This window comes from Podarcis muralis, chromosome 8 (assembly GCF_964188315.1).
Source record: "Podarcis muralis chromosome 8, rPodMur119.hap1.1, whole genome shotgun sequence".
Lineage (NCBI taxonomy): Eukaryota > Metazoa > Chordata > Lepidosauria > Squamata > Lacertidae > Podarcis > Podarcis muralis.
Genome location: NC_135662.1, coordinates 67407446 through 67420061, shown reverse-complemented (window position 1 = coordinate 67420061; position 12616 = coordinate 67407446). Strand labels below are relative to the sequence as shown.

At 46.0% G+C, this 12616-nt stretch overlaps 1 protein-coding gene across 2 annotated transcripts in view; it reads left to right on the top strand.

Annotated features, from left to right (window-relative positions):
* The window catches only part of TNFRSF11A (TNF receptor superfamily member 11a), a 40031-nt gene extending 27915 nt beyond the window's left edge, over window positions 1-12116 (top strand). For both annotated transcript variants that reach the window (XM_028737879.2, XM_077933333.1), the window contains exons 8-10: window positions 2241-2293; window positions 4118-4931; window positions 10055-12116. In XM_028737879.2, coding sequence (XP_028593712.2) covers window positions 2241-2293; window positions 4118-4931; window positions 10055-10467 — 1280 coding nt within the window. In that variant the 3' untranslated portion in view covers window positions 10468-12116. The remainder of the gene's footprint in view (window positions 1-2240; window positions 2294-4117; window positions 4932-10054) is intronic.
* Window positions 12117-12616: the final 500 nt, after the last annotated feature.

Here is a 12616-nt window from a genome sequence, read left to right as displayed (position 1 = left end):
ATAGGTCTGCTTCCTCCACTGAAAAGAATGAGATGACCTTAACTGAAGAAGTGTGCATGCACACGAAAGCTCATACCAAGAACAAACTTAGCTGGTCTCTAAGGTGCTACTGGACTTTTTAAATATATATATATATTTGAACTCCCTTTGTGCATTTGATAGCAGTTGCTGGATCAGGACTATTAGCTTCCATGGAACTTGCGTATTGGTGTATAATTCATGAGCTGAAATCTGAGCTGGTTTGATTCCATGAACTTCGGTCTAAAGGGGCCTAAATCCAAGCGCTTCAACTTTACTGGGTTGTGACTTGAGGGTGCGGCTGCTGAGTCAACTTAAAAGCATGTCAGACTGGTTAAAGTGGTTTTGTGGCCAGCCTTGTAAATTTGCACTACACTCCAGGAAGAATGCTTCAGATGGATTGGAAAATAACAATGACCCCTGCTGCATAACGAACTCTTAAAAATGTTGGTCAGGTCATGGTCTGGATTCAACCTCTCTATACCTGCCAGTTAGCATTTGAGACCCATTTTACAGATATATTTTACCTTGTTTTCTTGCAATTTTTTGCTATCAAGGTGCAGAATATTTAGACAATAATTAAACATATACATAGCAGACCTTAAGGGACTGTTGTGAACAGATATTCTGTTCTTCATAGGAAGCAAGAAGTTGCTACTGCTCTAGGAGGTTCATTTCACCGTCATCCTTGATCCTCAGAAAATGCCCTCATTTGCACCTTAGCCCCCAAGCAATGCACATAACTCATGGAAACACCATTTCTTTCAATGGAGCCAACGAGACTATTTTAATGGATTTTGTGTGTGTGTCTTTCAAGTCTCCCCAGAGCTATATATAATTGTTCCTTTGCCATTTCATGTGATATATCTTGCAACAGACGATCCAACCAATCATTTGCACCCAGTTAGATCATTAACAAGTCAGTCATAGGCGGATGGCACATGAGATGGAACAAAGACACAGTGGATGTAGAATGTTCTATTTTTGGCATAGATGGTCCAAATAGACACACATTCCATTTGGAGAGAGAGAGAGAGAGAGAGAGAGAGAGAGAGAGAGAGAGAGAGAACATTGCAATGATTGTTTTAACACACTTTTTTCAGTTCTTGAGAAAAGTTGGTTTAAAATTAAACAACTTCATCCGACTTTAATTTAGTGAATTGAATATTGTGGCTTGTAGCCAGACATTGTCAGTCTCGTAGTAGACCCACTGAAATCCAATGAGATTTGAGTTAGTCAGGACTATTAAGTCCCATTAATTTTAAAAAGTTAAATTAAGTGGGTCTAGATCCAGCCCTATACTTGCTGCCTTGTAATTTTTTTAATGTTTAACCTATTAAGGACACTGACCAGTATTAAATGCACCAGTCTACTGAAATCAGCTGCCTGAAGTGCACCCAAGTCTTCCGATAGATATTGACTAAGACTGTCTATCAATCAATTTGGGCTAAAGTACTTGGACTTGAGATTAGTTAGGATAGGTAGATAACTGGCAATAGTATGGGCAGGAATACCAACAGAATTTCCCCATGTACATTGTATGTGGATTGGGGCCCCTACACCACCACGACCACCACCAATCTATTGACAAGAACTTCTGCTTACAGTATGTACATATATTAACTTAGCCTAGCCTACCTCACAGGGCTGTTGAAAATATAAAATGGGGAAGGGGAAGATAATATACACAAACCTGAGCTCCTGGCTGAAAAAGCAAAATGCAGATATATGCCACAAGTCAACATTGCTTCCTCTGACGGCTTAGCAACTATGATTAAGTGTCTTTAGCAATGGTACTGTAACCTGCTGAGCTCCGAAGCCTTAGTGCTGTCTCTGTGTTTTGATTTACAACCTTTTTTTTTGTAGAAATGTACAATTGACTTAACTTTTTTTTTAATGAAAGCTCAGAGTCTGTGGCCCCTGCTAGCATGGGTTCTGCTCCATGTGTACCCTCTGTACCTCCATTTCTGCAACTCTGAGTGTGAGAGATCCTGGACTCCTCCCACACCGTTCAAGTGATAGTTAAATCAATAAACGGTTGGAGTCAATGACACAGATAAAACCGCCCCCCCCCCATCTTGGTAGGAGTCCAGCATGCTAAAGGGTTAAGCATCCCAGCAAAACCAGCTTGAATTGCTGGCTTTTGGGTATGTGGTTCTATCTGTGACTCACTTATAGCGTGCAAAAATCTAATTCATTCTTTTCTTTGTTTCCCCCTCCAGCAAATCTACAGTACTGGGCTAATGACATGTGCAAGCAAATGAAAGGGACAAAGGTGAAGTCTTAAGGCTGTACATACTGTGTTATGCTTCGCCGCCTCCCTCTTGCTTTCCTTGGCAGCTGGGGAACCCAAGTGGTGAATTAAAGACATAGGTTTGTCAGCAGCTATTTGGTAGCTGCCAGGCCGCATAAGGAAGGGCAAGAGGGGGGTGGCGAGATTGCAAGGAACAAAGAACCACAAAGAGGGTCGCCTGGCATTTAGTTGTGGATAGTCAGAGATTAGCCTGTGCAACAGCTCTGAGGCTTCCACACAAGCAAAAGATCACTATTACTAACAGTCTTATTACTGTGGATTTTTCAATGGTTACTTGGGCTCACAGTCCATACACAGTCCAAAACCTCTGTGACCCAGTGATTATTACACGCTATCTATTTTAAGTTGCAGGGACGTGGGTGGCGCTGTGGGTTAAACCACAGAGCCTAGGACTTTGCCGATCAGAAGGTCAGTGCTTCGAAACCCTGCAACGGAGTGAGCTCCCGTTGCTCGGTCCCTGCTCCTGCCAACCTAGCAGTTCGAAAGCACGTCAAAGTGCAAGTAGATAAATACCGTATTTTTCGCACCATAGGACGCACTTTTTCCCCTTCAAAAATGAAGGGGGAATGTGTGTGTGTCCTATGGAGCGAAGACAGCATAGCCCCGCAACCCTCTGCCGGCTGGAGAGGTGACGCGCAGCTATGGCAGGAGCCTCTATAGCCGCACGCCACCTCTCCAGCCGGGAGAGCGCGCTCGGGGCTAAAGAAGCCCCGCTTACCCTCTGGCGGCTGGAGAGGTGACACACAGCTATTGCAGCAGCCTCTTTAGCCGCGCGCCATCTCTCCAGCTGGGAGAGCGCCCACAGGGCTAAAGAAGCCCCCTGCAACCCTCTCCCGGCTGGAGAGGTGACATGCGGCTATGGCAGGAGCCTCTATAGCCGCGCACCTTTGTGCTGCTCCTCGACCTGCTCTTTGGGGCTGGTGGTGGGCTTCCCCCCGCCAGCCCCAAAGAGCAGGTCGAAAGAAACCTGAAGCCTGGAGAGTGAGAGGGGTCGGTGCGCACCGACCCCTCTCGCTCTCCAGGCTTCCAAGGTAGCCGCCTGAAGGCGTCTGAACGCACCTTAAACGGCAACTTGTTTTAGAGGGGGAAAACAAGAGGGGGGAAATTCTCCCCCTCTCTGTGCAGCGCCTCCTGCCACTTCGCTGAAGGGGCGCTGGGCAGAGAGGGAGAGAATTTTTTCCCCTTGTTCTCCCCCCTCTAAAACAAGGTGCGTCCTATTGTCCGGTGCGTCCTATGGTGTGAAAAATACGGTAGGTACCACTCCGGTGGGAAGGTAAACGGCGTTTCCATGCACTGCTCTGGTTCGCCAGAAGCTGCTTAGTCATGCTGGCCACATGACTCGGAAGCTGTACGCCGGCTCCCTTGGCCAATAAAGCGAGATGAGCACCGCAACCCCAGAGTCGGTCACGATTGGACCTAATTGTCAGGGGTCCCTTTACCTTTACCTTTATTTTAAGTTGTATTTCTTTGTTCAAATGTAGTTATCTCGTACTGCTTTGCTGCTCCTTTCCAATGTTTTCGTTGTGCTGCTTATGTGGCCAAAACAGCAGGCTTGCTGGGGACCTCAGTGTTTATGGAAGCACAGATATCTTTAGATTCAGAGAAGGTCCTTTTGTACTGCTCTGAATTCACCTACCTGGTGTTGGGCGAGAGAACCTGTCCCCCTCCCTAGTTGAGGACACGTGTTAAGGCTCCTCAGCTGTTAGAGAAGAGGCCAGAATAGTTATGGTTGCATTGTAAAACTTCCTATTTTTTAAGTGCATTTTCCCTTTGGATTCTACACAGGACTCTCCTCATGGTGCATTTGTAAACAGAAGCGTGGCAAGCCCGGCTGGACTTCGGCTATTGGGGGGCACATATTTGCTGGACCTTGACGAATATTCTTTTTCGGAGGATGCATGTTACCCACATGGAGACATCCTGAATAGGAAAGCAAGCCCTGATGCAATCCGCTGTGAATTGGGAGACGATTTCCCAACGCTGCCTCCCGCAGCTGTGTCTGAAGACGACCAGTTTAGGCAGATACCCACAGAAGACGAGTATACGGACAGAACGACCCAGGGGCCTTGCTATTTTCCTTTACTGAGTAGACCTGAAAGCAAGCCTGTGTCGCCATTCTCAGAGCCACTGGAAGTAGGAGAGAATGACAGCTTGAGTCAGTGCTTCACGGGGACTGAGAGTTTGATAGACTCGGCAAACTGCTGCTGCTCAGACCCTTCATGTGGAATGGACCCTGTTCATGCCCCCTCACACCAATGCCTGCAGAACTCTCATGCCTGCAGTAGCATGGGAGATGCTGATAACCGAGGCCTAGGTGTCTCCCTCTCAGTGCCCAAGGAAATCAGGTGTGCTGCCTGTTGTGTGTCCTGCAGAGAATCTTCCAGCAAAGCTGGCAACACCATGCATTCTTTAAAAGAAAGTGGGCCTTCTCCACTGTGCACCTGTTGCTTGAACTCTCCCTCTGTGGATCAGTGTGGTTCAGCAAGCAACAATGGTGTCAGAAGTGATCCATCTGATGGAAACGGCACAAAGGACCATAATGCAAAAAGAGCACCTGAGTCGTCGAACGGCAGCACTTCAGATCCCCCAGCAGCATCTGGTAAGTCTACAACAACATGCATGTTGCTTGCATGGCAATCTTTAGGCTGGGTGTGCATCATGTAGCATCAGCATTTCAATCTCATCTGTGAAATCAGGTGTACAAAGGAAGGTGGCTGTGCTGGTCCCATGGGTTACCCAAGAGGCGAGGTCCAAGTCCAGTCCATGGTCAAGGTGCAATGTGGAGGCAGTCTGTAGTAGCTGAAGCTGGGTGCAGGGCAGGGAGTCGGGTGAAGTCAGGAACAGGCAAGCAAGCAGGGAGCCAGGGCGGGTCAGGAGCTCTGGCAGAGAAGCAGGAGTTCAGACAGGAACTACCAACCAACAATGTTGCTCCCACAACTTGGGACTGGGGCTGGCCGGCTTTTATCTGCCCCGAGGCATAGGGCGGCCCCGATCCTCTGGTGACTCGCCTCTCCTGGCCTGAAGGCGAGCACTCCTCCTGCGGGAACTTAGTTCCCTCTGCCTCTCTGCCCTGAGCCTCTGCAGCTCAGGAGAGGCTGGAGGGTTACCGGACCCAGAGGCAACCTCAGCTTCCTCTGACGTGGCTGAGAGTGGAGCACGTGCAGGCAATGGGTCCTCCATCACCTCAGGAGCCAGAGCAGACTCAGCTGATGCCTACACCTGAGGATCCAGCACAGGTGAGGACCCTTCAGGCTCATGCCCCAGCCCCGGCTCAGCTGGTTCTGGAGGCGGGGAATCCTGTGCAGGCTGGGATCCCTCAGGTTCAGAATCCGAGTCCGAATCCCAGGCCATCACAGTGGCCATCTCTGTCATGTACCTACCTGGGTCATCAACTTGCAAAGCTCTGTAGGAGACATGTGGCAGGCTAGACAGATGTTTAATGTGACCAGACAAAGACATCATTGCGTTCTTACTCATGACGGACACAGGGGCAGCTTTGAAATATGTGTAGGCTACTGGAAAGTAACATCCAAATATTAACAAATCCCCTTAGGCCCCAGGCAGCTAATCTGCTTTTGGTTTCTCCTCCCATATGTTTCTCAAAATTTTCTGCACGTATCGTATTTATGGCAACTAAACAAGAATCATGACTTGGGGGTACCATTTAAGACAGACACTCTTTTTTGGAATATTCATTTGAAAGCAGACTCCAGATGAGCAATGGGAATTAATGTGATCCAGTCCATAAAAGTCCTGCATCCCATTATTATTAGAATTCCTGTCCCCCCCCCCCCCCCAGCAGTCCCTTGACTGAAGGGGAAAATCTTCCTCTTTTTCTGGTGTAAAGAAAATTTAAAACAGGAGTGGCCAGCATTGTGTCCATGAACATACTGGCATCCTTGGGAACTTCCCCTGGCACCCCCAAAGCCTTTGTGCCACTCTCACTGCCCCTTTAGATATGTGCATTACCATTTTTCCTCTTGAAAAAGTACGTAGAGCAAAGGAGGAAGTTGGAAAGAGCAACATGTTTCTCACTTCCTCTTTCACCATTATGTGCTTTTCGAGGCTACTGATCTGAGCCTTGAAAGGCACATAAAGAGGAAAGAGGAAATGGGAAGAGTGCCTCACTTCCTTTTTCAGCGCAATGTGCTTTTCAAGACTGAGATCAGCACCTGAACAACCAAGCAGAAAGGGAAGAGGAAAGGGGAGGGTGAGAGGGAAAGCAGAGCAATCTGGGATGCCATAAAGGTCAAGAGAGAGCAAGAATGGAGGGCCAGAGAGAGAAAATATATGCACACAAACACACATCAGATCCAGTAAAATGGATCCTATCGAAACTGCAGTTTTATTTCACCAGGCAGGTTCCTGACCAACTCTCATCAAATCAGAGATCGTATTTTTCTTTACTGACTGAACTGTACAAATCAAAGCTTTGGTGTCTTTCAGTCTTGCCATAGTGGAAAAAAAAAATGGATCTGATACAGATTCTTAAGGATTCTGATGATTTTTACAAGAGAACCATTCAAAGCCACCATCAAATGATAGGTTTCCTCTCTGAGTGCCCAGATCTGTGAATTGCTGGAGGGTTTAATTGCCACTCCTATGTAAATCTCCTATAATCCCATGAGTATCCATAGTGTAGGTTGATGATTTTGTGGTTCTAGCAAGCACCAGATCTGTGATTTTATGCAGTTTACCAATGTAAGATTTTAACTGATTATGTTATTGTGTTGTTGTTTTCTGAGACCCCACGTCCTGAGACTCAGGCTATTACATACAAAATCAGGGGGATCCATTTTAATTCTACGGGATCTGGGTTTTACCTAGATGCTATGCTCACATACATTTTCTCTCACTCCTACTCCTAACTTAAGTTTGTCAATAAATGTGAAATTCAGGGAGACAAATCACATGAAGGCTGTGCAGGAGGAGCCTTAGATATGTTCAACTCTGAAGTTTCAAAATGGTGCTTGTCCTTGGCTCTATTTTTTTGTTTAAATGCCATACAGAAATGGAGGCAACAAAATGGAACCCCACCTGGGATATGTCATCCAATGCAAATACCTTTATTGATGCTTCACAAGGCTCCTACAGAGGAGCTGTTCATTTATTCATCCGGATTTGCTTACACAAAGCTTACGCAATAGTTAGACCATGCCAGGCCTTCATTGAGCATTTGTTCCAGTTTGTTTACAGGGTGGTTATATGACAATGAGCATTTGTTCCGATTTGCTTGCAGGGTGTTTACAGGGCTTCCTGTTCGTCATTTATTTGTTCCACACTTTTCAGTGTGTTTCCCTATCGCTTTCCAGGATGAAAAGCATCCGGCTTTTCTTTTCTTTTTAATTTGTTGCCCTAGGGCAGGGGTCTGCAACCCGCGGCTCCGGAGCCACATGTGGCTCTTTTGCCGTGGCTCCGGGGCGGATACTAGCGAGGGGAGGAGGCGCATTGTGCGCCCCGACACTCCTCACTGTGGCGGGTGCTGTACTGGCTGGGATGTCACATGGCGGTGGTGCATGCGTTAGTCACGCACCGTCCCGACGTCACCTTCCCGCCCGCCCACTACATTGTAAGGGGCATGTACGCTGGTCACTGTTTTGAAGGGGAGTGAAGAACACACACACACAAAAGGTAACTTGTTAATTTAATGTTTATTTCTATGAGGAGTAATTCTGAGGGGTCAAACAAAGAAATAATAAAAAAGTGACCAAAAAGTTATTTTTATAATGACGAGTTTTGCGGCTCCCAGTTGTTTTTTCTTCGGAAACGGGTCCAAGTGGCTCTTTTTGTCTTAAAGGTTGCAGACCCCTGCCCTAGGGTGACATAGCTCTTTAATCCGCTTTAATGGTGCAAATCTAAAGTTCTGATACACACTTGAATCCCTCCTACAAAACACTGGCAGTCTGGAGGAGCCTAGAGTAAGGCTTGCCTCCTTATTAATCTTGCAGTTAATTTAAGGGTGATATGAATGAGCCAGGAACTTCTGTTTTTTCCTGAGATTCTGGAAATGGTCTAGACCCAGCACAGTCGCACGCTGGTGCCAGTGGTTTCCCTCCACCCATTTTCTGGCACTCTGCAGCCCTGGCTAGCTAGCTGGCAGGCCAAATGTTATGGTGGTGGTGGAGGAAAAGGAATAAAAAGAAAATCCCTTTACTAATTACAAACTGAGATTTTCAGCTCACCAGATGAAAGCATTAGTCACAGGTTTTTTTTGTTTTGTTTTGTTCTGTATGTGAACTCTTGAAAAACAACCATAACGTAGTTTGGTACATTATATGCCTTGACAGTTATCCTATGGATAACTATGCAATGGATTAAAAATGAGTTCTAGGATCCAAAACAGTTTACATACATTTACCTGGAAGTAAGTCCCACTGCTTTCAGAGGTTGTAGCTTTAAAGATTAAAATCCCCATGAAGGAGTGAGCTCCCGTTGCTCTGTTCCAGCTCCTGCCAACCTAGCAGTTCGAAAGCATGCCAGTGCGAGTAGATAAATAGGTACCACTGCAACGGGAAGGTAAACAGCATTTCCATGCACTCTGGTTTCCATCACTGTGTCCTGTTGTGCCAGAAGCGTTTTAGTCATGCTGGCCACATGACCCAGAAAGCTGTCTGTGGACAAACGCCAGCTCCTTTGGCCTGAAAGCGAGATGAACACCACAACCCCATAGTCGCCTTTGATTGGACTTAACCGTCCAGGGGTCCTGTACCTTTAGTACAAATCTCTTCATAAACTCTGACCCTAACTATTAGAGACAGAAATTATCCATGGATTCATTTCTGATCAGGTACCACAATCTGGAGCTCACGTCTGGTGCAAGATTCGTTTAGTTAGTTCTTCTACCACTTTGTGTTGTTTATCAAAGGCTAGAAAGGAACAGCTGGAAGGACCTCATTTGTGGCATGAAGCATCCAGGCTTCTGGGGACCTGACCTTGGATCCCTCTACACATGTGTGATGCATCTGGTAAACTTGATTGACATCTCCCATGATCCTTAGCATCTTAAAGATGCTCTGTACAGGAGCATGGCTCATAGGAACCTGTAGCCTCTCTGCCCCCTCTGTTCCTCTAAATCAGGGGTGGGAACCCTGTGGTGCACCAGATGTCACCAGACTATAGCTCCTATCATTACTGACCATAGATTGCGCTGAGGATGATGGGAGTTGTAGTCCAATAACATCTGGAAAAAACCACAGCTTTTCCACCCCTGCCTTAAGTAAACAAAGTGAAGACTGCAGAAGTCTGAAGCCTCTGGACCAGGACTGGGATGCCCAAAGCTTCCCCCTCCCTCTTGATTTTTTTCCTGTATCAGACATTTATCACTGACCTTTAAACTTATCACTTGCCATATAAACATCTGGTCTAATGGATCAACACTAAATGGAAACTTTTGGTTTCAATAGTACAGGTTGCTGCTTGTTCTGGTGTAGCGTAAACCACTCTGTCAGTATCAGTTGCAAAGGCTGTTATCATTGATCTGCGGGAGCTGTACAGTTGCCATCTGAATTAGAGGTTTTCCAGAAACTTGAGTATTCCCTTATGGAAACAGCATTTTAGCTCAAGCTGCATTGGCTTGTCCATAGCATTCTCCTTCTGCATCTGTTACTTTGGATCTTGACTGATTGTAAACTCCTGCACTGTAAATTCCTTACAGTGCCCATATATTAATGGGAAAATGTGTCTCTCTCTCTCCCCCTCCTCCTGTTCCAACACCCTCTCTAGGAAATGTGACTGGAAATGGCAACTCTACATTCATTTCAAGCGGGCAAGTGATGAATTTCAAAGGTGAAATCATCGTCGTCTACGTGAGTCAGAATTCCCAAGAAGGGTCTATGTCTCCCGGATCGAGTGACGACAGCCTAGGCAGCCCAGTGCAAGAGGAAAATCTGGACCGCTGCGAGACCTTTGCGGGCAACGCTCACCAATATAAGGAAAAATGTGCTGAGATGAATTCATATCACAGTGTGGGTGGTGAACCGCCGAGCATTGTGGGAGAGTACAAGAGAACTGCTGGGCCTATAGCTCAAGAAGAGACGCATGAGAGTCAGAGCATGAAACTTTTCTATACTGAGGCCTTGCCGCCTGTGCAAGAGGAGGGAAAGCCAGGGCAGTTTCTAAAGCAACCATTGCACTGATGGAACCAAAGCCTGAATTGCTGGTTTCTTGTGTTTGGTCAAAAGGACACAATGACTGAATGTGTTCTAGCAAACGGCAACTGGGTAGCAATCTTCTATTCGTTGTCGCCGTCAGAACGCTGCGGCTGACAGATGAGAAGCAGGGTCTTTTCTGGATGACGATCCCTCTGCTATAAAAAGAAGCAGGAGACTTCAGTACGCTTTGGTGCTATAGGGTACGTCTCTCACAACAAGCTGAATATTTCAGGATTCAGGCGCAAGAGGCATTGCTGCTGTTCCAAATCCCCAAATGCCATGGGAAATAAGCTCCCAAGCATCTTGTACATATCGCCAAACCTCTCTAGTCTTGCCTTTTGTTAGAACGGTAGACTGGCTGTTAGGGAGAAATTCGGTTCAGTTTGCTTTTAAAGTTGAATTCATCAAATTTGCACTTTCCGGAACAATAGGAGAACCAAGACACAGCCGTCTTTCAAAATGCGCACTTACCTAAATGGTGCACTTCATTTCTCCAACCAAATGTTTACAAAAATGCATATCTTAGCGGGGGAAATGTATAGAAATAAATACCTTTGTGCGGAAACATATAAAAATGCACAATATCAGGAGAATCAGATTGCAAAAAATGGGCAGATTAGTCAAAACAGCAGAGAAAAATGTCTTTATTAGGAGATGATTGCACTAAAATGCTGAAGAATCTTTATATTTTTTGTAAAATCACGAATTGCTGCATAAATGTGGAGAACTGAATTTAAGACTGGAGAAATGATGACCTCAGAGAACCGCAACTGACAGACCCTTCCGTCTCTTAAACAGGAGTCATGTTTTTTCCCCATTTGCTAAGGCTTGAGGTTAACCTTAGCTATGGAAAAGACGCCACTGGTTTCGTTGTCCCCATGCTTCAGACAGGTTTTCTTATTTAAATGTCCATTCACCACCTTGTCCTTTAAAAGCAAATCCAGTTTCTAAAGGGGTTTGCAAGAGCTACTCTGGGTCTAGGCTTGGTTGGCTTTGGGCTATTGCAGGCTCCTGCCAATCACTGCTCTGTTCAGCTGGTTTCTGGTGCAAACTTACAGTACCATGAGCTCAGCCTTGGAGAAGACTGGTTTGTTTGAGCAGAACATAATGGTTTTTTCCCCCAGAACAGCTCCACTGCTCAATATTTCATTTGCTGCATAGCCTCGGATTCTGAATTTTAAAATTTTAAACATCGTTTTAGCACAGACTGTCAGCCATAGTTTATTTGTAGCTAATATTGTTCCATCAAGTTTGATGGGCGGGGCGCCAAATAACCAAGGAAGGGGGCTACCAGCTGCATTTGACTTCGACTCCTCCTCTTCCCAAGCCTTGGTTGTTTTTAAATTCCCACTAGCCTTTTCCTTGCCCCAGTTCTTTTCTGAATGCTTGTGGGTGTCATGTTGCTGGGTCCAGTAACAATCAACAAGAATGAGGAAACATTTTATAAAAAGAGATTTATTTCAGACCCTCCAAGATAGTGACGTCCTGTTCCATAATAATAATAATAGTAATTATTGTTGTTGTTGCTGTTATTGTTAATATTCTGCCCATCTGACTGGGTTGCCCCAGCCACTCTGGGTGGCTTCCAACATACGTAAAACATAATAAAACATTGCACATTCAAGGCTTCCCTATACAGAGCTGCCTTCAAATGTCTCCTAAAGATGTCATCTCCTTGACATCTGATGGGAGGGTGTTCAACAGGGCGGGTGCCACTACTGAGAAGGCTCTGTGCCTGGCTCCCTATAGCTTCACTTCTCACAGTGAGGGAGCTGCCAGAAGGCCCTTGGAGTTAGATCTCAGTGTCTAGGCTAAATGTTGAGTGTGGAAATGCTCCTTCAGGTATTATCCCTGCTTCCTTTCAGATACACACACACACACACACACACACACACACACACACACAGCTGTGCCATGGTGCTCAGCAGCCTTACGCACAGCCTCACCTGCTAGCAAACCACCCAACACTCATCAAATCCCCACCACTATCCTCTTATACCAGGTGGCTTCCAACAAATATAAAAACATAATGAAACATTAAACATTTAAAAACCTCCCTATACAGGGTTGCCTTCAGATGTCTTCTAAAAGTTGTATAGTTACTTATCTCCTTGGCTTGTGGGTCACATAACTC